General features: G+C 41.0%; 1 protein-coding gene across 2 annotated transcripts in view; it reads right to left on the minus strand.

Annotated features, from left to right (window-relative positions):
- Window positions 1-13,897: 13,897 nt before the first annotated feature.
- The window catches only part of LOC120049786 (adenylate cyclase type 4-like), a 30,866-nt gene continuing 20,074 nt past the window's right edge, over window positions 13,898-24,689 (minus strand). For both annotated transcript variants that reach the window (XM_038996203.1, XM_038996202.1), the window contains 7 exons: window positions 23,117-23,201; window positions 22,750-22,908; window positions 22,059-22,205; window positions 15,896-16,003; window positions 15,328-15,442; window positions 14,915-15,039; window positions 13,898-14,786 (listed from right to left, as the gene is read on the minus strand). In XM_038996203.1, coding sequence (XP_038852131.1) covers window positions 14,670-14,786; window positions 14,915-15,039; window positions 15,328-15,442; window positions 15,896-16,003; window positions 22,059-22,205; window positions 22,750-22,908; window positions 23,117-23,201 — 856 coding nt within the window. In that variant the 3' untranslated portion in view covers window positions 13,898-14,669. The remainder of the gene's footprint in view (window positions 14,787-14,914; window positions 15,040-15,327; window positions 15,443-15,895; window positions 16,004-22,058; window positions 22,206-22,749; window positions 22,909-23,116; window positions 23,202-24,689) is intronic.

Genomic DNA, 24,689 nt, shown 5'->3' on the forward strand with positions numbered 1-24,689 from the left:
GTGACCAGTGAACTGAGATAAGGCGGCGCTTTACCTAGCATAGCCTTGTAGATGACCTGGAGCCAGTGGGTCTGACGACGAACATGTAGCGAGGGCCAGCCGACTAGAGCATACAGGTCGCAGTGGTGGGTGGTATAAGGTGCTTTAGTAACAAAACGGATGGCACTGTGATAAACTGCATCCAGTTTGCTGAGTAGAGTATTGGAAGCTATTTTGTAGATGACATCGCCGAAGTCGAGGATCGGTAGGATAGTCAGTTTTACTAGGGTAAGTTTGGCGGCGTGAGTGAAGGAGGCTTTGTTGCGAAATAGAAAGCCGACTCTAGATTTGATTTTGGATTGGAGATGTTTGATATGAGTCTGGAAGGAGAGTTTGCAGTCTAGCCAGACACCTAGGTACTTATAGATGTCCACATATTCTAGGTCGGAACCATCCAGGGTGGTGATGCTAGTCGGGCGTGCGGGTGCAGGCAGCGACCGGTTGAAAAGCATGCATTTGGTTTTACTAGCGTTTAAGAGCAGTTGGAGGCCACGGAAGGAGTGTTGTTTGGCATTGAAGCTCGTTTGGAGGTTAGATAGCACAGTGTCCAGGAATGATTCCTTGCGAATCATTCCTGACTATTTGCACATTCAGATTGAAATGTTAATTAATATCATCACACCCTTTGGGTTCCTTTGTCCATGACAGAAAATTATTTCACTACCCCATTCCCTTTTCCATGCAACTTCATCTACGGATGTAGAGCGAGTTTCCTGTAATCAGTATATGTTATATTCCTTTTCTTTTAGCCATGTAAAGACTGATTTTCTTTTTTTATAATCTACTAAACCGTTACAATTATAACTGGCTATACTTATTTCACCCCTTACCATAACTAGATACTATTCTCAGTCTAAATTGACCATAATTAGTGCTTGTAAAGTTACTGCCATCAGAGGTATTATGAAGGTCAAAACTAGAGCTTTCAAATGTCTGATATTTAGAATTCAAGAAATAGGTTCTAGCAATATTTGTTTTATTCCCTTGCCTGTTTGCCTGTGAGCCAATGCCACAGATGTTAGAAAACCGTGATCCTTAGCTAGTTACGGCCACTTTCACCATGATCCTTAGCGATTTATTTGGTGCCATTTAGCCCCATAGTTGCCCCGTGATTGGCTTAGTGAGCTGTCACTCATGGGGACACTACGTCACCACAAAATCTACAGAAAGAGCTTGAAAATTCAAGCCCATTTGGGTGCTGCCATAGACTTACATTAAAGTGCCCATCCATAAAGGCTCAAGGTCATTGGCCACAGATAAAATGACATCAAATCACGTTATATCTACCGTAGCTTTGATTGGACTGATCATGTCAATATCATACTTTAAAAATCTTAGCTAGCATGAATCAAGTCGACAATCTACTGACAAATTATTTTCAATCCTTGTCATATGAAGAGAAATTATACTGTAGATAAAACGTATCGGTGCCATAACATATTGGCCATAAACATAACACAACAAGTTGGACATTGCAAATTCAACAATGAGTGGTTTGGAAGGAATTAGTGTCTAACTGCAAGCGTTGCAAAGCAATCACTTGCCTTCTATTCAGTGGAGAGGGTGTGTGGTCTAATGCTGGGTTTAAGGGTCTCCTTTCCAAGCTTTAAAGGATAAATATCTACATTTTTACCTTTATTTAACTAGGCAAGTCAGTTAAGAACAAATTCTTATTTTTAATGACAGCCTAGGAACAGTGGGTTCCTGCCTTGTTCAGAGGCAGAATGACAGAGTTTTACCTTGTTAGCTCGGGAATTTGATCTTGCAACCTTTCGGTTACTAGTCCAACGCTCTGATCACTAGGCTACCTTTCTGAGCCATTTAACACCATGGGCCAGAAAAAGTTGAATACATAGGCCATGCTGTCAATCCAGCATGACTTCTGCCTCGTTCAAAACAAATTGGAAACTCAGACTGTAGTGAGTTCAAGACAACTCAGAAAAAAACGAGCTCCGACTGGGAAAATACGTTTTGAACGGTCATCCAACTCGGAATTCCAAGTCAGGAACTCTGACGTCTTTCTAGAGCTCTGACCTGAAGATCAATGACATCATGATTCTACCTTGTTTTTTTTTTTTAAGTTCCCAGTTGTTTTGAACGCACTGAAGTCTGAGATTTCCCATTTCCGAATTTCCAGTTGTTTTGAACGTGGTAGAAGTTATGCAGGATTGACAGCATTGCCAATGTATTCAACCTTTTCTGGCCCATGGTGTTGCATGTGAATGTTTATTATTTTAAGCTTGGAAAAGAGACCCTTATACCCAGACCTTTAAACCAATTTATGGCTATTGTGGACTGACCAATGTAGATTGTTTCAAATACATGCAATTTAAAAGTTACATATCACAACATTTTGATTTTAAATATTTTGGACATCAGAGCAACCATGAGGGAATCTCATCTGAGTCAGAATTGGATGTTCATATGATAGGGAAGATATACAAAATTTGCAGAGAGCATATCCAACTGACATGCTCTTAGAAAAAAATATAAACTGTTGGAACCAAGACTTAAAACGAACTGATGTTGGCACAAGATGGAGGGAAAGTTGGAGCATAACTAACCAAATTACAGTTAGCGAAAATGTACACTTAATCCAGTATAAACTAATGTATAGAATATAATTGATTATACAAGTGACAAAATTCACCAATTCTACAGAACAAAAGCAGAGTCATGTCTTAAACTAATAATATGACTCAATAATCCATGCTTTCTGGGAATCCTATAAAGTCCGGAAGTTGTGGGCGGAGCTAGAAAGTTGGATGTCAGAAGTATTACAATGTAAACGTACTTTTAATCCATCTGTCTGCATATTGCAAGACATGGCATATGGGGGTGTAGTGAGATACCCAAAGGGCTGGACAATTCTCTTCTCATCTTGAAAAAATGTATACTAAAAACTTGGAAATCAATAACACAACGAAAAAAATCTGATGATTTATTATTTAAATATTGAAAGTCTGTGGGCTACAGAGAGAAACAAAATGGTGCAGTTTCAGGCCATGTGGCGGATATTGATGCGGGCGCTGGTGATGGGGGTGTGTGTTAGTGGGTTTGGGCAGGTGTGATGTAGTTGATGTTTGTATGATGTTGCCATTTGTATGTTTTGTATTGTTTATAAAATATAAAATAAAATTGTACAAAAATAAAACGTTTTGTCATAGTGTGGTGCTCAGTACCTGGATGTGCAAACTACAAGCAAGCACAGGCTGCTGGGGTAACATTTAATCAGTTACCTTAATAAGATGTCGGACAGAGGTAACATAGCTAACTTAGCTAGCTAGCTAGCTACATTTGTTTATCTTCAAAATACATTGGCTAGATATTTCAAAGCAAATCAATGTAATTAGCCAGCTGCTATCTGGCAATGTGATTTGTAACTTTGTAAGCTATCTTTCGCTACGTTAGGTTACGTTAGCTACAGCCTACCATACCGTATCTAACCATTAGCCAGCTAACTAGCTAGCTATCGTAGTGGCTAACGTGACTGGCCTATGTGTTGTATTTACAGAGTCCGATCCCATCAACATCTGCAGCGGCATCAACATCAAGCTCAGCATCAGGAACTAATGTAAATCACCTTTGCTAAATCTTTCCATGACTCCATGATGAGAAAATAAATATAAATATACTGGAGCTAGGCATAAACATGATCCGTGTTTTGTTGTCATAGTTGGTGTGTTTATAAGTAGGCTACAACTTCTACTGTAGTTTTCTCTGTATTATGGAGGCTTAGTTGATTGTTTATGCAAAACTTGAAGCCTAAATTGGAGAAAAACAGAGTTATTCGTAAGGAGGGGATGGTGTGGGTGACTGACTGGTGTCTGTTTGGGGTGAGTATTGTGTGTGTGTGTGTGTGTGTGAAGGTTAGTCAGCATCGACGCAAGGGGGACGGGTGTATATAGTACCTTGTTTGAGTGTGTATTGATGGGTTCAAAGTAGTAAAATGTTTGCTAATCACTTATTAGTGTACTGTATGTCCTACAGACTAATCCTGCTGCTTCTGCTTACAGTGCCTTGCAAAAGTATTCATCCCCCTTGGCATTTTTCCTATTTTGTTGCATTACAACCTGTAATTTAAATTGATTTTTATTTGGATTTCATGTAATGGACATACACAAAATAGTCCAAATTGGTGAAGTGAAATGAAAAAAAAACTTGTTTCAAAAAATTCTAAAAAATAAAAAACGGAAAAGTGGTGCGTGCATATGTATTCACCCCTTTTGCTATGAAGCCTCTAAATAAGGTCTGGTGCAACCAATTTCCTTCAAAAGTCACATAATTAGTTAAATAAAGTCCACCTGTGTGCAATCTAAGTGTCACATGATCTGTCACATGATCTCAGTATATATACACCTGTTCTGAAAGGCCCCAGAGTCTGCAACACCACTAAGCAAGGGGCACCACCAAGCAAGCGGCACCATGAAGACCAAGGAGCTCTCCAAACAGGCCAGGGACAAAGTTGTGGAGAAATACAGATCAGGGTTGGGTTATAAAAAAATATCAGAAACTTTGAACATCCGACGGAGCACCATTAAATCCATTATTAAAAAATGGAAAGAATATTGCACCACAACAAACCTGTCAAGAGAGGGCCGGCCTCCAAAACTCATGGACCAAGCAAGGAGGGCATTAATCAGAGAGGCAACAAAGAGATCAAAGATAACCCTGAAGGAGCTGCAAAGCTCCACAGTGGAGATTGGAGTATCTGTCCATAGGATCACTAAGCCATACACTCCACAGAGCTGGGCTTTACGGAAGAGTGGCCAGAAAAAAAGCAATTTCTTCAAGAAAAGAATGAGCAAACACGTTTGGTGTTTGTCAAAAGGCATGTGGGAGACTCCCCAAACATATGGAATACGGTACTCTGGTCAGATGAGACTAAGATTGAGCTTTTTGACCATCAAGGAAAATGCTATGTCTGGCACAAACCCAACACCTCTTATCACCCCGAGAACGCCATCCCCACAGTGAAGCATGGTGGTGGCAGCATCATGCTGTGGGGATGTTTTTCATCGGCAGGGACTGGGAAACTGGTCAGAATTAAAGGAATGATGGATGGCGTTAAATATAGCGAAATTCTTGAGGGAAACCTGTTTCAGTCTTCCAGAGATTTGAGACTGGGACGGAGGTTCACCTTCCAGCAGGACAATGACCCTAAGCATACTGCTAAAGCAACACTTGAGTGGTTTAAGGGGAAACATTTAAATGTCTTGGAATGGCCTAGTCAAAGCCCAGACCTCAATCCAATTGAGATTCTGTGGTATGACTTAAAGATTGCTGTATACCAGCGGAACCCATCCAACTTGAAAGAGCTGGACCAGTTTTGCCTTGAAGAATGGGCAAAAATCCCTGTGACTAGATGTGCCAAGCTTATAGAGACATACCCCAAGAGACTTGCATCTGTAATTGCTGCAAAAGGTGGCTCTACAAAGTATTGACTTTGGGGGGGTGAATAGTTATGCACGCTCAAGTTCTGTTTTTTTGTCTTATTTCTTGTTTATTTCACAATAAAAATATATTTTGCATCTTCAAAGTGGTAGGCATGTTGTGTAAATCAAATGATACAAACCCCCCCCAAAATATATTTTAATTCCAGGTTGTAAGGCAACAAAATAGGAAAAATGCCAAGGGGGTGAATACTTTCGCAAGCCACTGTATGACTACCTTGACAATAGCTTTAGTAGTGCAGATCCTGTGGACCAGTGGTTCCCAAACTTTTTATAGTCCCGTACCCCTTCAAACATTCAACCTCCAGCTGTGTACCCCCTCTAGCACCAGGGTCAGCGCACTCTCAAATGTTGTTTTTTGCCATCATTGTAAGCCTGCCACACACACACACACACATATGATACATTTATTAAACATAAGAATGAGTGTGAGTTTTTGTCACAACCTGGCTTGTGGGAAGTGACAAAAAGCTCTTATAGGACCAGGGCACAAATAATAATATAATAATAATCAATAATTTTGCTCTTTATTGATCCATCTTCCATATAAAACCTTATTTGTTCATAAAAAATTGTGAATAACTCACCACAGGTTAATGAGAAGGGTATGCTTGAAAGGATGAACATAACTCTGCAATGTTGGGTTGTATTGGAGAGAGTCTCAGTCTTAAATCATTTTAAACATACAGTCTGTGCCTGTATTTAGTTTTCATGCTAGTGAGGGTCAAGAATCCACTCTCACATAGGTACGTGGTTGCAAAGGGCATCGGTGTCTTAACAGCACGATTTTCCAAGGCAAGAAACTCTGAGCGCAGCCCTATCCAGAAATCTGGCAGTGCCTTCTGATTCAATTCAATTTTCACAGAACCGCTTGTTGCAATTTCGATGAGGCTCTCTTGTTCAGATATCAGTAAGTGGACTGGAGGCAGGGCATGAAAGGGATAACGAATCCAGTTGTTTGTGTCGTCCATTTCAGGAAAGTACCTGCGTAATTGCGCACCCAGCTCACTCAGGTGCATCGCTATATCACATTTGACATTGTCCGTAAGCTTGAGTTCATTGGCACGCAAAAAATCATACAGTGATGGAAAGACCTGTGTATTGTCCTTGTTAATGCAGACATAAAAGAGCTCCAACTTCTTAATCATAGCCTCAATTTTGTCCCACACATTAAATATAGTTGCATAGAGTCCCTGTAATCCTAGATTCAGATCATTCAGGCCAGAAAAAACATCACCCAGATAGGCCAGTAGTGTGAGAAACTCATCATCATGCAAGCGGTCAGACAAGTGAAAATTATGGTCAGTAAAGAAAACTTTAAGCTCGTCTGAATTTAAAAAAAACATGCCAATACTTCCCCTTGATAACCAGCGCACTTCTGTATGTTGTAAAAGCGTTACATGGTCGCTGCCCATATCATTGCATAATGCAGAAAATACACGAGAGTTCAGGGTCCTTGCTTTAATAAAGTTAACCATTTTCACTGTAGTGTCCAAAAAGTATTTCAAGCTGTCAGGCATTTCCTTGGCAGCAAGAGCCTGGTTGGATTTTGCAGTGTACCTAAGTGGCGTCGAGAACAACAGCTTGCACGCGCGTTACCACTCCACTATGTCTCCCTGTCATGGCTTTTGCGCCATCAGTACAGATACCAACACATCTTGACCATCAAAGTCCATTTGATGTCACAAAGCTATCCAGTACTTTAAAAATATTCTCTCCTGTTGTCCTGGTTTCAAGTGGTTTGCAGAAGAGGATGTCTTCCTTAATTGACCCCCCATAAACATAACAGGCTGTGCCAGGCCCGCCACGTCTGTTGAATCATCCAGCTGTAACGCATAGAATTCACTGGCTTGTATGCGAAGCAGTAATTGTTTCAAAACATCTCCTGCCATGTCACTGATGCGTTGTGAAACAGTGTTGTTTGATGAAGGCATTGACTGTATAGTTTTTTGGGCCTTTTCCCCCAGCATTGTCCCAGCCATATCCGTGGCAGCAGGAAGAATGAAGTCCTCCACAATAGTATGGGGCGTTTATATGTCTTACTACTCGAAAGTCATCTTAATTCTCGCTCAAAAAACTCCCATGGCTTATTTTTCAAATTGGCATGTTTAGTTTCTAAATGTCTGCGCAAGAGTGAAGGTTTCATTGAGTTGTGAGATAGTACTTTGGCACATATAACACACTGTGGCTGAGGAAAGGCACTACTCCTAGTATAAGTGAACCCCAAATCAATGTAGATATCATCATATTTGGGCCTCTTCGATTATCCAATGTCCCTGTCTATTCTTCGGTGCTTTCCCGGGTAAGGTGGCAGTAGCTCTTCGGCTACATCAGATTTACAACTGTCAGTGTCCATGCTAGCTGGGCTAGCAACACATGTATAATTACTGATGCTAGCATTGGATGTGCTCGTGGAGGCAGAACAACTTGTGTCGTCGACAGGTGCAGGTGTAATACTGCTGGAAGTAGCAATACTACCAGTAGAGCTGGTATGTATCTCTATGGACGCGGGCCTTACTTTTTTGAACCATTTATTCATTTTCGAGCAAACGGAATGAGCAGCAGCTACGTTTGGCTACATACAGACCGTTAGTGGAATTCCCGCGAGAGAAATGTATAGCTTTGTTGGAAAATCGAAATGGACTGTTCGAAAATGTGTATAACATTTTTATTTGATGTACCACCAACGGCATTGTGCGTACCCCTGGGGGTAGCCGCCCTATATAATGCACTACTTTTGAATTGGGGGCCATTTCAGAGCTTTGTCTGGAACTACTCAGAAGGGAAGAAGGGACAGGAGTTTTTCCTCAACTGGTAATCTGACCATGAACTGACCATCAGTCTGTCACCAAACTTGACCCTTTTTCTCTTTCTATGCCCCCCCCCCCCCCCCCCCCCCTCTATTCTCTCTCTCTAACAGCTTCTCTCTAAGCCAAAGTTCTGTTCTGTGGAGAAGATTAAGACTATTGGCAGCACCTACATGGCAGCTGCTGGTCTGACCAATCCTGCTATAGGGGACGAGCGAAAGGTTGGTAGTAGCCTATTGTATACAGCTCTGTTCTGCCTCACTGGGTCCTGTTCAAATACTTGTAAAAACACAACCTTACTTACTTCCTTCTCTAAGGTAGTCATGGATCTGTACATGATTGGATAAGCAAAATAAAGGTTACTTATTATCCTATTGCTTTCCACAATCAAATATCGTCACATCAATGAAGTGAAAGCTCTTAACTCTTGGAAGTTAGGAAGGAGGAAATCCATGTCTGAAGTATTTATTCGAACACGGTCTCTAGTCTGTCTGCCTGTATGGATTCTAACTGAGTGTTCTGATTCAGTGTGTTCTCATAGCCTGGTTAAACCAAGACTGAAGGCTGCACTCACCATTGATTCTTACTGAGTGTTCTCTTAGCCTGGTTAAACCAGACTGAATTCTGAGCTCACAATTGATTCTGACTGAGTGTTCTCTGTCTCCACCAACAGGACTGTGATGTGTCCTACAGCCATGTACGCAGCATGGTAGAGTTTGCCATCGCTCTGAAGAACAACTTGGAGTCCATCAACCAACACTCCTTCAACAGCTTTAAGCTACGCATCGGTAGCGTTCTATCGTTCTGACCTCTCCAACCAATCATCATCACTCATCGCCACACAAACACTGACCTATCACAATCGTCCTTATTTATTCTCATGCAGTAATGCTGTGAACGGGGACACTGCATTAGGAGGAAGGAGGTGCTGTCTTTTGGATGAATATGTTAAACCAAATACAGAATGTCAAAAAAGAAATACTTGGTTGGTAGGCAATTTGTGATAATTTATTACTTGTGTTTTGAATGAATCTGTCACTACTCATGAACTACTGTATCTATCTGTGTGTGATCTTTGATGACAGACAACAAAGCAAAGCAATTTAGGAATATGCTCTTACTAATGACAGTGACACAGAGTGGGTTCAAGGCAAGCAATGACAGTGAATGTTCCTTATTAGGAAATTATAGGCTATATGGAAACACAAGATTGTGTACTTTTCAATGGTTTCCTATAAGGGATGTTATATATAATAAGAATAAGTATGGGCTGTTATGTTATTTCAATGGATGAGGAAGTAGTTGACAGTAGGCTATCACTGCCAAAGGTACTGCTGCATTCACACTTTTGAATCCATCTGCCACCACTTTAACACTGTCTGTATGGCCAGAGGGACAAGAAAGATATGGACTCCATTAATCTTTCCTCGATTACGTGCATCCTCTCTCCTTGCCTGCTTCTCAAAATGTATTGGAGAAGAAGGTCAGACAGGAGGGACCTTGGACTTTCTCCTTCAACACTGTTGAGAAAGGATGGACGGAATCAACGGACGACAAAAAGAGATTGAGACTTTTACAACTCAACTCCCTTGATTTGATAACCATTTTAGTTTTGGCAGTGAAACGAGGCTACTCAGGAGAGAGAAAAAACATCACCCAAATGTATAGCCCCGTCAGAAAATATAAATGTACTGTTTGAAAATGTGAAGAAGAACGGCATCGCCCCCGACGGCTTTGCACCTTTGAGAATAGCTGCTGTAGACCCATTGGATGAAAGCTTTCAGCTGGGAACAAGCTCAACATCACCTGACTCTGAAGAGGAAAAGACTGCGTAGGCCTGGAAAAGCCAAAGTGTATAGTCTATGTCCCAGATCATGACCAGCTGCCGTTGCCCGACACAAGACGACGTTCACCAGCTGAAGAACACTCAGGAGCCCGACCTTTAATAACATTCAGCCAACACAACATCCATATTCACTTAGACTGATGTGTAGCATAATATAGAATGACTAGTATGCTCACAACTGCATTGTGCGGAAGACACATTTCAGTTGAATACATTCAGTTGGACAACTGACTAGGTATTCCCCTTTCCCTTTGGTATAGAAAGCTCTTGTACATAAAATAAATGATGCAGGGAGCAGATGTATCATTTCAACTTTAATTTGTTGGCAAGCAAACATGCTTCAATATAACATTAGATTAGTCTGTCATTGTAGCAAATAAGTAGACGGCTTGTATTCAAGACTATGTTTATTTGCTCTGGAGACCGAGGTGAGTTTACACAACAGTATGCAGGAACAGTTCTGGCAATGTACGGCATATACAGTGAATTCGGAAAGTATTCAGACACCTTGAATTTGTACCACAATTTGTTACGTTACAGCATATTCAAAAAATTATTCAATTGTTTTTTCCCCCCCTCGTCAATCTACACACAATAACCCAAATGGCACTAATACATGTTCCATGTCTCAGTTGTCTCCCGGCTTAAAAATCCTTCTTTAATCTGTCTCCTCCCTTTCATCTACAGTGATTGAAGTGGATTTAACCAGTGACATCACTGAGGGATCATAGCTTTCACCTGAAGTCACCTGGTCAGTCAGTCTGTCATAGAAAGAGCATGTGGATCATAGCTTTCACCTGAAGTCACCTGGACAGTTAGTTTGTCATGGAAAGAGCAGGTGTTCATAATGTTTTGTACACTCAGTGCATACAGCGGAAGGAAAATATACTACTAACGCCTATAATAAATACTACAGAGGGAATACTTGCATATGGTGTGTTGTTTTGTTGTTGTTACCCTTATTTTACCAGGTAAGTTGACTGAGAACAATGACCTGGGGAATAAATGAGCCAATTGGAAGCTGGGGAGGATTAGGTGGCCATGACAGTATGAGGGCCAGATTGGGAATTTAGCCAGGACACCGGGGTTAACACCCCTACTCTTACAATAAGTGCCATGGGATCTTTAGTGACCACAGAGAGTGTAGGACACCTGTTTAAAGTCCCATCCAAAAGACAGCACACTACACAGGGAAATGTCCCCAATCACTGGCCAGGGGATATATTGTATTGGGATATATTTTTTCCCCCAGAGAAACTCCTACTGGCCCTCCAATACCAGTTCCAGCAGCATCTGGTCTCCCATCCAGGGACTGACCAGGACCAACCCTGCTTAGCTTCAGAAGAAAGCCAGCAGTGGGATGCAGGTTGGTTTGCTGCTGCCCAAGGTGCAGTGAGGGTTCGGAGTCACTTTGATACAAGGGGAGATTGTTGTTATGGCCCTTTCACATCTCCTTTTGAATTGCTTTAATGGCCCGAACAACACACGTAGGCAACTTCAAGTTGTAGTGGTACTACTAAGCCCCATTATGGCTGGATCGATCACAAAATTATGCTGTACTTAACAACACTTTCTCGTGTGAAAAGAAAGCGTAGCTATATTGCTAGCTAGCTACCGAAAACAAAACAACTTACTTGTTTGTCATATGTTTGTATGTAAAAAAAACTTCAAAACCTGTTTCGTCATCCAGGTCTTCTTGAAAAGAGGAATTGTCAGAAGCAGCCATTGTAATCAATTTGATAGCCATCAGTAAAATAGCCTCCCGTGTACCTGGGTACCGCCCCCATTTTGAAAAGCCTGCCTTCGAGGGTCGGAAGAAGGAAGCAGGACTCCCGTCAGCCTGTAGTCGTTACAAAGCCAGGGAATATGAGTCAAGCTACATGTCCTGCAATATCGTGGCAGACAGGAACAACCATATTTATTCGCTGCTAGCATGATCGTGCAATCGGAAAAACACAAAGGCCACAATAATTGCTACAAAACATTACTCCATTAATTGTTTTATCAGACAGCAGGCTCAATCAACCAATGACCTGATTGGCTGAACTTTCCTGGCGTGAAAATTAAAAAAATACCGCTATGTTGCATAATTATGTCTGAAACACCTCTCATCACTAATAATTATGCAGGGAGACTGGAAAAACAGTGTCTAGTTGAGAAGTAACCCTTTCAGTGTTAATTTGTGATTGTATATTCCACTTGATTTGGCGATGTTAACATATGTATCCCATGCAAATGATTAAGAGGGGTTGGGTTAAATGCATTCAGTTGTACAACTGACTAGGTATCCCCCTTTCCCTTTCCTTTCCCAAATAAAGCCCATTTTAAGAGAGATAGATATAATCACTGTTGAGCATTCCATTTAAAATGGTGTAAAAACTTTGCTAGAGTCATATTGTCTCAGCACAGTAGGGTACAGCAGGGTTAGAGAGATATGCAGACATAGGTTCATTGGGACAGGATTATTGCTTCTCAGCAGGGTGTTGTAGGAGGCGGTAGGACCTTGAGAGCATCATGTCCACTGGATAGGGCTGAGTGGCTGAACTGTGTGAATGGTCCTGTCGGTATTTTTGTGTATATGAGAGAGAGAGAAAGAGAGAAAGAGAGAGAGAGAGAGAGAGAGAGAGAGAGAGAGAGAGAGAGAGAGAGAGAGAGAGAGAGAGAGAGAGAGAGAGAGAGAGAGAGAAGAAAGGGAGAGAGAGAGAGAGAAGAAAGGGAGAGAGAGAGAGAGAGAAGAAAGGGAAAGAGAGAGAGAGAAGAAAGGGAAAGAGAGAGAGAGAAGAAAGGGAGAGAAGAGAGAGAGTGTGTGTAGAGGAGGGGGGGACCAAGTAATATTACACTGGTTCCATATCATTGATGATCAACACCCCCACAGTGGGTATGTGCTGATGTAGAATCTTAGTTTGATGATTTTTTCACAGCAGGAAAATAATCCTGCAGCAACAGGAAATGTGAATTATTGTGTGGATTATAATTACTTGATACTTTTGTAAGGGTTGATCAATATTTGGTTAGGGAAAGTCTCACATTTTAAAGTGCTTATTCTGTTGTGTAGGAATTTCCCTGCAACAACAGGGTGATCAAATTAAGATCCTACACCTGTATACATTCAGAAAAGACAATTGTCGCAACAGAAGAGCATAGCCTTTGTCTGCCTTTCAATGAGCGGGAAAGGATGTTGGTGAAATATACCAATGCCAATAAAAAGGCTTATTTTAACTTACTGTAGGTGGTGTGTACTTCTGAGTAGGAACAAAACAAACAATAAATAATAATACGTTGAATAAATGTTGTTGTTATTTGTTTTCTGTTATTCCATATCCAATTTTGGCACAATAATTAAGAAAACAAGTCAATTTCCGATTTAGTTTTTTTTCAAATTCATAAAGGTTTTTCAAATTCAGCTGTTTTCTGTTTTTCCACTCTTTTTGTTTTGACTCAAAATATTGAAACGTACACGGGCCAAAGAGGCAAGTGATGATCGGTTCTTTGAGGTCTAGAGATGCCCTGAAAAGTCTATTTTAGCATTTTTGGGAAGTCAATTCAAAATTCAAAATATAGTTTAATATTGAATTCACGTTATCTTGCTTCACCAAACTATCATGCGTCTAAATAATTGTTTAAATATGACATATTTCTACATGTCCAGTGCTTCACATGTTCCTGAAACATTATGAGTAAAAAGAAATGCACATATCTTACAAAAACATCAATGCAATTTGGTATTTGGTAGCTTACAGAAGCGATTGCGCAACCTTCCACATCTTAGTTTATTTGTATGCACATTCATATACTGTATGCCCAGGCGTGCTTATAAAATTGTTCAGAATAGACAAAATATATCAATCTCTTTAAAAACAAAATAAAAAACATTTATCTGAAATTACATTACCAAAAGTTAAATACAGTAAGTTATATTGCATTTTCATGGTATTAAAGTGGCGGCAGATGGATTCAAAAGTGTGAATGCAGCAGTACCTTTGGCAGTGATAGCCTACTGTCAACTACTTCCTCATCCATTTAAATAACATAACAGCCCATACATATTCTTATTATATATAACATCCCTTTTAGGAAACCATTGAAAAGTACACAATCTTGTGTTTCCATGTAGCCTATAATTTCCTAATAAGGAACATTCACTGTCATTGCTTGCCTTGAACCCACTCTGTGTCACTGTCATTACTAAGAGCATATTCCTAAATGGCTTTGTTTTGTTGTCTGTCATCAAAGATCACACACAGATAGATACAATAGTTCATGAGTAGTGACAGATTCATTCAAAACACAAGTAATAAATTATCACAAATTGCCTACCAATCAAGTATTTCTTTTTTGACATTCTGTATTTGGTTTAACATATTCATCCAAAGACAACACCTCCTTCCTCCTAATGCAGTGTCCCCGTTCACAGCATTACTGCATGCGAATAAATAAGGACGATTGAGATAGGTCAGAGTTTGATGTGTGGCTAAATGAGTGATGATGATTGGTTGGAGAGGTCAGAACAGAGAAGATGATTGGTCAGTCGGTGTTGATAAAGTAGGTCATAAGTTCTCCCTTGCCCTTGACGGTGATGACTCCTCTCTTGGTCACACTGAAGCCAAAGGTCTTTACCACCTGCGCTGTTTCCTCGGTCACCTGTAGAGGGAGACAGAACCATTTAACAAGCGCTCTCTCTTTCATTCAAAATGTTTCTCCCCTCTCTCCAACACTTCACTCTCGCTGTCTCTCCCTCCCCTCTCCATCTCTCTCCATCTCTCTCTCACCTGGATCTTGTCTAGTACTCCGGTGCTGTCCATCCTACTGGCCACGTTCACAGAGTTCCCCCAGATATCATACTGTGGTTTGTGGGCTCCGATCACCCCCGCAATCACTGGACCATGGTTTATCCCTATATAAAGTAAAGGAGATGAAGTGATGAAAAAGTTAGTTGGGAGGGGGAGATGGTTATCAAATCAAGGGAGTTTTGTTGTAAAAGTCTCAATCTCTTTTTGTCGTCCGTTGATTCCGTGCATCCTTTCTCAACCGTATTGAAAGAGAAAGTCCAAGGTCCCTCCTGTCTGACCTTCTTCTCCAATACATTTTGAGAAGCAGGCAAGGAGAGAGGATGCACGTAATTGAGGAAAGATTAATTGAGTCTATATCTTTCTTGTCCCTCTGGCCATACAGACAGACTCACCGATGCGTAGCTTAAAGCTGTTGAAGGAGTGTTGGTTGATGGACTCCAAGTTGTTCTTCAGAGCGATGGCAAACTCTACCATGCTGCGTACATGGCTGTAGGACACATCACAGTCCTGTTGGTGGAGACAGAGAACACTCAGTCAGAATCAATTGTGAGCTCAGAATTCAGTCTGGTTTAACCAGGCTAAGAGAACACTCAGTAAGAATCAATGGTGAGTGCAGCCTTCAGTCTTGGTTTAACCAGGCTATGAGAACACACTGAATCAGAACACTCAGTTAGAATCCATACAGGCAGACAGACTAGAGACCGTGTTCGAATAAATACTTCAGACATGGATTTCCTCCTTCCTAACTTCCAAGAGTTAAGAGCTTTCACTTCATTGATGTGACGATATTTGATTGTGGAAAGCAATAAGATAATAAGTAACCTTTCTTTTGCTTATCCAATCATGTACAGATCCCTGACTACCTTAGAGAAGGAAGTAAGTAAGGTTGTGTTTTTACAAGTATTTGAACAGGACCCAGTGAGGCAGAACAGAGCTTTATTTTAATAGGCCACTACCAACCTTTCGCTCGTCCCCTATAGCAGGATTGGTCAGACCAGCAGCTGCCATGTAGGTGCTGCCAATAGTCTTAATCTTCTCCACAGAACAGAACTTTGGCTCAGAGAGAAGCTGTTAGAGAGAGAGAATAGAGAGGGTGGCATAGAAAGAGAAAAAGGGTAAGGTTTGATGACAAGACTAATGGTCAGTTCATTGTTAGATTACCAGTTGAGGAAAAATTCCTGTCCCTTCTTCCCTTCTGAGTAGTTCCAGACCAAGCTCTGAAATGGCCCCCAATTCAAAATGTGTGCATTATATAGGGCGGCTACCCCCAGGGGTACGCACAATGCCGTTGGCGGTACATCAAATAAAAATATTATTCACATTTTCAAACAGTCCATTTCGATTTTCCAACAAGGCTATACATTTGGGTGATGTTTTTTTCTCGCCTGAGTAGCCTCATTTCACTGCCAAAAATAAAATGAAACCATCTAGTGTTCAGCGAAGTAACAACACAATGTCAAATACAGGCATCCTAGTCAAATAATTAACATCCAATCACATTAATCGTTTCTCTCGCGGGAATTCCACTAACGGTCTGTATGTAGCCAACCGTAGCTGCTGCTCATTCCGTTTGCTCGAAAATGAATAAATGGTTAAAAAGAGTAAGGCCCGCGTCCACAGAGATACATACCAGCAGTATTACACCTGCACCTGTCGACAACACAAGTTGTTCTGCTTCCACGAGCACATCCAATGGTAGCATCAGTAATTCTGCATGTGTTGTTAGCCCAGCTAGCATGGACACTGACAATTGTGAATCTGATGCAGCCGAAGAGCTACTGCCCCCTTACCCGGGAAAGAACCAAACAACAGATAGAGACGTTGGACCATCAAAGAGGCGCAAATATGATGAGAATTACATTGATTTGGGGTTCACTTATACTGGGAGTGGTGCCTTTCCTCAGCCACGGTGTGTTATATGTGCCAAAGTACTATCTCACAACTCGATGAAACCTTCACTCTTGCGTAGACTTTTAGAAACTAAACATGCCAATTTGAAAAATTGCCACAGGAGTTTTTGGAGTGAGAATTAAGACGACTTTCGAGTAGTAAGACATATATAAAAGCAACAGATACCATTAATAAGAAGGGGCTAGAAGCGTCTTATATGGTGAGCTACCGAGTGGCTAGGACAGGCAGGCCCCTTACTATTGTGGAGGACTTCATTCTTCCTGCTGCCGCAGATATGGCTGGGATAATGCTGGGGGAAAAGGCCCAAAAAACTATACAGTCAATGCCTTCATCAAACAACACTGTTTCACAACGCATCAGTGACATGGCAGGAAATGTTTTGAAACAATTACTGCTTCGCATACAAGCCAGTGAATTCTATGCGTTACAGCTGGATGAGTCAACAGACGTGGCCGGCCTAGCACAGCTCCTGGTATATGTCCGTTACGTTTATGGGAGGTCAATTAAGGAAGACATTCTCTTCTGCAAACCACTGGAAACCAAGACAACATTAGAGGATATTTTTAAAGTACTGGATAACTTTGTGACATCAAATGGACTTTGGTGGTCAAGATGTGTTGACATCTGTACTGATGGCGCAAAAGCCATGACAGGGAGACATAGTGGAGTGGTAACGCGCATGTAAGCTGTTGCTCCCGACGCCACTTGGGTACACTGCAGCATCTACCGAGAGGCTCTTGCTGCCAAGGTGATGCCTGACAGCATGAAATACTTTTTGTACAATACAGTGAAAATGGTTAACTTTGTTAAAGCAAGGCCCCTGAACTCTCGTGTATTTTCTGCATTATGCAATGATATGGGTAGGGATCATGTAACGCTTTTACAACATACAGAAGTGCGCTGGTTATCAAGGGGCAAAGTATTGACAGGTTTTTTTTAAATTGAGAGACGAGCTTGAAGTTTTCTTTACTGACCATAATTTTCACTTGTCTGTTCGCTTGCATGATGACGAGGTTCTCACACGACTGGCCTATCTGGGTGATGTTTTTTCTGGCCTGAATGACCTGAATCTAGGATTACAGGGACTCTCCGCAACTACAATGGTTCCTCCTTTAAAAGTTGCGAGCTTACGCCGCGGGACTTAGCGGTACCCAGCGTCACGCCTTCATTGCTCCAGACTACTGCAGGGGGGAGTTAGAGCACTCATTATGCATTTGGGTCCCAAGGTTTTTATATGACCAATCAAAATCGAGTGGGTCCAATGACAAATTCCACGTAATGCCACCCGTCGCTGATGACTTTCTTCAGCAAAGCTGTCTGACAAAAACATTATGGTGGATGCAAATGTAAGTAATTATAACGTCATAATGAGTCAAGCAAAACATGTACAATTGAGAGGAAGATGTTAGTTAATGTAGAAACAAACGATTGTGCATATTTTTTTGTTATTAAGTAAATTCACGAAAATCGCTATTTAGCGTTGTTTTTTCCAGTCATATCCAATACCAGGTGTATCAAACTCCATTCTTTGAATGATGCTGTGTCTGCATCTATGTATTACAAATATACACTTGTGTTTACCACTCCTGCGCCTGGGACATCAATGATTACACAATGTAACTATGCAGTAGACTAGAAACATGATTTAAGTAAAGGCTGATTTGTAATTCATATATACAGAAAAAAACAGTACACTACACTTCCTATGCATATCTAACTCCCTTCATCTGCATTGATCTGAGGAGGTTCTCCCAGCCATGTGGACGATTGAAAACAGGGCAGCAAAGTTTGTTTGTCACCAGAGCGGTTTAGAGCAGATTACTATTTGCCTGTGAATAACCAGACCATACAAACTTGCTATGCTGAATTCTTGACGCACAACTGAAGGTGCTGCCATATCCTGCCAGCACGCCCACAAGCCACTCAGACGGAGAATGGCGCATGGAAGAGGGCGAGGAACGAGATGGGAGTAACAATCCAGGCTATTTGCTCTGAGACCAGGCATAATAATGTAATGAAACAAGCAGGGAGCGGGTTTCGAACCCTCAACACTCTAGCCCGAAGTCCAGCACGCTATCGACTGTACCCAAATGTATGAATTGGGGTTGGGGCGGATTGTGGCTAAAATCACTTTATCATTTGGAATCTTTAACAATTGGAAAGGCAAAAAACTATTATTATTCATTTTTCACAAGCGTAGCAGGCTGTGAATTCTGCTAACAACATTTCTAGGATGGGCTATTAGCTGAACAATAGACTATTCATCCTTTAATAAAGAATTGTATAATAGCCGAGCTAGGTGTGAGCCCCCCCCCCCCCCCCCCCCCCAACTTGAGCTAGGTGTGAAACCCCTCCCCCTCCCCAACTTGCAACAAATCATTTGTATCTACCTTTCCACATCTACCTAGTCGGAAAGGTAGATACAAATTATTTATGACATTGTGGTTACAATAAAGAATATAAACAAGATGCTGTGTTTTTATTTACAGTAGTGATGGACAACTGGAGGCATTTTGAAAACAGGTTTTCAAACACTTGTTTTTCACAGGTGTACTGTAGTACTGTAACAGGTGTAGCCCATCATGCAAATGTTTCCTATTAGCAGGACAATAGACTTTTTATAGATTTATTATCCAAATGGAAAAGCATATACTTTACAGTACTGTATTTCTTCATCGGCATCTTTATGCTTTTGTTAATAAAATAATGATAAAAATACTCTTTCAAAATGCTGATGTTTATTTAGTTATGGATCCATTACGAATTACTATGGGAATGAATATCACTGAATTACAGAAATATTGGAACAAAGTTGTCTAATGAAGGGAAACAAATTGTTGGAAAATACTCTTTCAAACACACAGTCACGTTGTACTGTGCCATTATGGCTATTAGCAGGGCTATATTTTGGCCTTTGTAAATATTATTTTGGCCTTTATTTAGATTACAATTTTTTTCAACAAAATCGTCTCCAAAATATTGTTATATATAGCCTTCCCGCTATGGATGTCTATTTCAGCACCGTTTTGTGCTGCTCTGACACAAGCATGGAGAAACGAAATTGTTCAATTATAGTCCAAGATATTCTTAAGATATATGTGTTGACTGCATATAAGCAAGTGATGTTTGCTAAATAATCAAGTTATGTATCTCCAGAAATAAATAATTCTAAATAACAAACTGGCTTTATTTACAAATTAGTGAGAATGTCTCACCCCATGTTCAAGAATTGCCTTTTTCTCGCTCACTCTAGGTTAAATGAAAACGAAATCTCCAAAATATTGTTACTTTTAAACAAAGCAAATTTTTATTATTATTAATTAATTTAGAATGATATAAAATCCACTTAAGATATTCTCAGATATTCTCACAGATCCTAACAGAAAATGCCCCTTAGATATTAATTTAGAATCCTCCAATCCTCTAAATGTAATTACTGGTGTCACGTCATTGAAAACAATATTTTTAGATATACTGTAGGCCTACCATAGGCAAATTAGTCTCACTAGTGTTGAGTAATGTACTGCTAAAAGTGATGTAGATCTTATTTATTTAAAGAGCATATTGAAGTTAGAAGCAATAGGATTTGAAGCAAAAGCTTATAACTATTTCAGCATCGTTTCACGCTGCTCTGAGACAAGCATGGGGACTGGTCTTGATAAATCAATGAGATTTTTATTTTCACTTAATCTCCGTTTGGGTATTGGTTAGACTAGAATTAGAAAATTAGGTTGCAGAAATGCTATGCTCTTAGTGTAACCTTTATTTAACTAGGCAAGTCAGTTAAGAACAAATTCTTATTTACAAGGACAGCCTACTCCTTCCTCCCCATCGGGGAATATACCCACATGCCCTGCCCGCACGACACAGGGATTCTTTAGCTAAATAGCCCAGTACTGTACTCCCGACCGTCACGTTGTACAGCGCCACATTGTACAGCGCCACATTTTCCATTCCATCTTAACGGAAACCCTGAGGGTTTTGTTTTTAGTTTTTCTCGGAATAGAAACACCATAATATTAATCAAATTAATTAAGCCATATTTCTTAAAATCAATGCCATATACTATGTTATTACAAAAAAGGTTTTAAATTCTCTGATAATGCCAATGTAGAAGACTATCAAATGCTTCTCAAAGATGCCCTCTGGTGGTCAAACTAGCAGCATTAACAGAAAAAATGGCTGACAATTAAATAATGTGCCACAGAATGCTGCAGCAGCCCACAAGGTGTGCTGCAGTATGACACAACTTTTAAAGGAGCAACCACTGTATATTCAATGTGCGGGACAAAATTGAGGCTATGATTAAGAAGTTGGAGCTCTTCTCTGTCTGCATTAACAAGGACAACACACAGGTCTTTCCATCATTGTATGATTTTTTGTGTGCAAATTAACTCAAGCTTAAGGACAATATCAAATGTGATATAGCAAAGCACCTGAGTGAGCTGGGTGCGCAATTATGCAGTTACCTTCCCGAATTGGATGACACAAACAACTGGATTTGTTATCCCTTTCATGCCCTGCCTCCAGTCCACTTACAGATATCTGAACAAGAGAGCCTCATCGAAATTGCAACAAGCGATTGAATTGAATCAGAAGCCATTGCCAGATTTCTGGATAAGGCTGCGCTCAGAGTATCCTGCCTTGGAAAATCGCGCTGTTAAGACACCGATGCCCTTTGCAACCACGTACCTATGTGAGAGTGGATTCTCGGCCCTCACTAGCATGAATACTAAATACAGGCCCAGACTGTGTGTTTAAAATGATTTAAGACTGAGACTATCTCCAATACAACCCAACATTGCAGAGTTATGTGCATCCTGTCAAGCACACCCTTCTCATTAACCTGTGGTGAGTTATTCACAATTTTTGCTGAACAAATAAGGTTTTACATGTAAGATGGCTAAATAAAGAGCAAAATTATTGATTATTATTATATTATTATTTGTGCCCTGGTCCTATAAGAGCTCTTTGCCACTTCCCACGAGCCAGGTTGTGACAAAAACTCACACTCATTCTTATGTGTAATAAATGTATTGTATAGTGTGTGTGTGTGTGGCAGGCTTACAATGATGTCAAAAAACAACATTTGAGAGTGCGCTGCCCTGGTGCTAGAGGGGGTACGCAGCTGGAGGTTGAATGTTTGAAGGGGTACGGGACTATAAAAAGTTTGGGAACCACTGATATAGGGAATAACGTGGCATTTTTGTACCTCGTCAAAGTCTGAGATGATCTCATTGAGGAAACGTAAACACTCCAGTCCATCTCGGTTCACACTGCTCTCGCTGTAGAACTCCTTAAACTGGGGTACCGAGGCGAACATCACACACACACAGTCACAGGACTGGCTGTACAGGTCCTGCAACACACCCGCAAGATACACATTACATCACAACACTGACACAAACACGTTATATACACACACACACAAAACACGTTATAACGTCATATCACAACCCACACACATTTCACAAGCACACACGTCATATCCCAACACATACACGTTATATACATACACAAACATATTATATGCATGTACACACACACACACACAATAATGACGCCTCACTTCGTCCTACCCAAGGCCTTGGTATTTGCATGGTCATTTACATGTTTTTTTTAGCATGATGTGTCCCTAACACAGTTACAGCATTGTTGCTGGTGGTGGAGCACATTTGCCTCACTGACCACACTACCCACTGTACTCTCCAGACCTAGGTTCAAATACTATTTTATATCGTTCAAATACTTGCTTTAGCCTGCCTGGAGTGCCAGGTAAGTGTCTTTTTCCTATTGGTTCCATTGCAACAAGCAAGCTTAATCAAACACAGCTAAAGTATTTAAAATGATTGCAAATAGTACTTGAACCCAGGTCTGACACTGACACACACAAGTTTACTTACCTGGTTGCTTCTGGTCTTGCCCATGAATTTAGATGCTACATGAAGAGGTAGGACATTCTTCAGTAGTAGTTTGTTAACATTCTCCATGGTCTCCATCTCAACCCTCTCAGTTCTGAAACACTGCTGCAGTAGGAACTCCACGCGACAGCCCAACTCGTCCTGACGAAAACACACATCGTTAAACACACATACACACACTCAAACACACGCACACTTTAAACACACACACACGCGCACACAATTTAAACACACACGTATAGAGTAAATATACACAAACACACATACAAGCAGAAAGGCATGGACGCCACAAGCACGTACACATGCTGAAAGCAAGCACGCACGTATGAACACAGACACGTCCCCTTACCTGTCGTGCCAGTATCAGGCATGTAAAATAGAAGACGAACAGCCAAACTCCAGCCATGATCTTAGGCTCCTTTAGGACTCCAGGCCTGTGGGAACACACACACACACACGCACACGCACACTTTGAGACACTATGTAATCATCCCTCTCTCCTTTGTTCTCTCTGTCATGCCACAGTCTTTCTTAAAACGTACTCAAACACACACGCATATACTGGTCTGACTCAGCCCAGGTTATTAGAGTTTCATACCTTTCTTCTGAGTCCAGAATGTGAATCCCAGACGATAGTAGCATTTTACATTTATTTATTCAAGCAGCCCATACAAAGGTCCAAGGAGATAACACCGCCTCAGGCTTCATTGACTAATGTATTGAGATACTCTCTGTGTTAGGTTCCATAACACCAAAGTGTATCGGGCCGTTACTAAAAGTGTGTGTGTAAGTGCAGGCGTACAGTTGAAGTCGAAAGTTTACATACACCTTAGCCAAATACATTTAAACTCAGTTGTTTTTCACAATTCCTGACATTTAATAGTTACAATTCCCTGTCTTAGGTCAGTTAGGATCACCACTTTATTTTAAGAATGTGAAATGTCAGAATAATAGTATAGAGAATGATTTATTTCAGCTTTTATTTCTTTCATCACATTCCCAGTGGGTCAGAAGTTTACATAAACTCAATTAGTATTTGGTAGCATTGCCTAAAAATTGTTTAACTTGGGTCAAACATTTCGGGTAGCCTTCCACAAGCTTCCCACAATAAGTTGGGTGAATTTTGGCCCATTCCTTCTGACAGAGCTGGTGTAACTGAGTCAGGTTTGTAGGCCTCCTTGTTCGCACACGCTTTTTCAGTTCTGCCCACAAATGTTTTATGGGATTAAGGTCAGGGCTTTGTGATGGCCACTCCAATACCTTGACTTTGTTGTACTTAAGCCATTTTGCCACAACTTTGGAAGTATGCTTGAGGTCATTGTCCATTTGGAAGACCCATTTGCGACCAAGCTTTAACTTCTTTACTGATGTCTTGAGATGCTGCTTCAATATATCCACATAATTTTCCTGCCTCATGATGCCATCTATTTTGTGAAGTGCACCAGTCCCTCCTGCAGCAAAGCACCCCCACAACATGATGCTGCCACCCCCATGCTTCACAGTTGGGATGGTGTTCTTCGGCTTGCAAGGCTCCCCCTTTCTCCTCCAAACAAAACGATGGTCATTGTGGCCAAACAGTTCTATTTCTGTTTCATCAGACCAGAGGACATTTCTCCAAAAAGTACAATCTTTGTCCCCATGTGCAGTTGCAAACCGTAGTCTGGCTTTTTTATGGCGGTTTTGGAGCAGTGGCTTCTTCCTTGCTGAGCGGCCTTTCAGGTTATGTCGATATAGGACTCGTTTTACTGTTTCCTCCAGAATCTTCACAAGGTACTTTGCTGTTGTTCTGGGATTCATTTGCACTTTTCGCACCAAAGTACGTTCATCTCTAGGTGACAGAACGCGTCTCCTCCCTGAGCGGTATGACGGCTGCGATGTCCCATGGTGTTTATATTTGTATACTATTGTTTGTACAGATGAAC

Source organism: Salvelinus namaycush, chromosome 6 (assembly GCF_016432855.1).
Source record: "Salvelinus namaycush isolate Seneca chromosome 6, SaNama_1.0, whole genome shotgun sequence".
NCBI classification, from domain to species: Eukaryota; Metazoa; Chordata; class Actinopteri; order Salmoniformes; family Salmonidae; genus Salvelinus; species Salvelinus namaycush.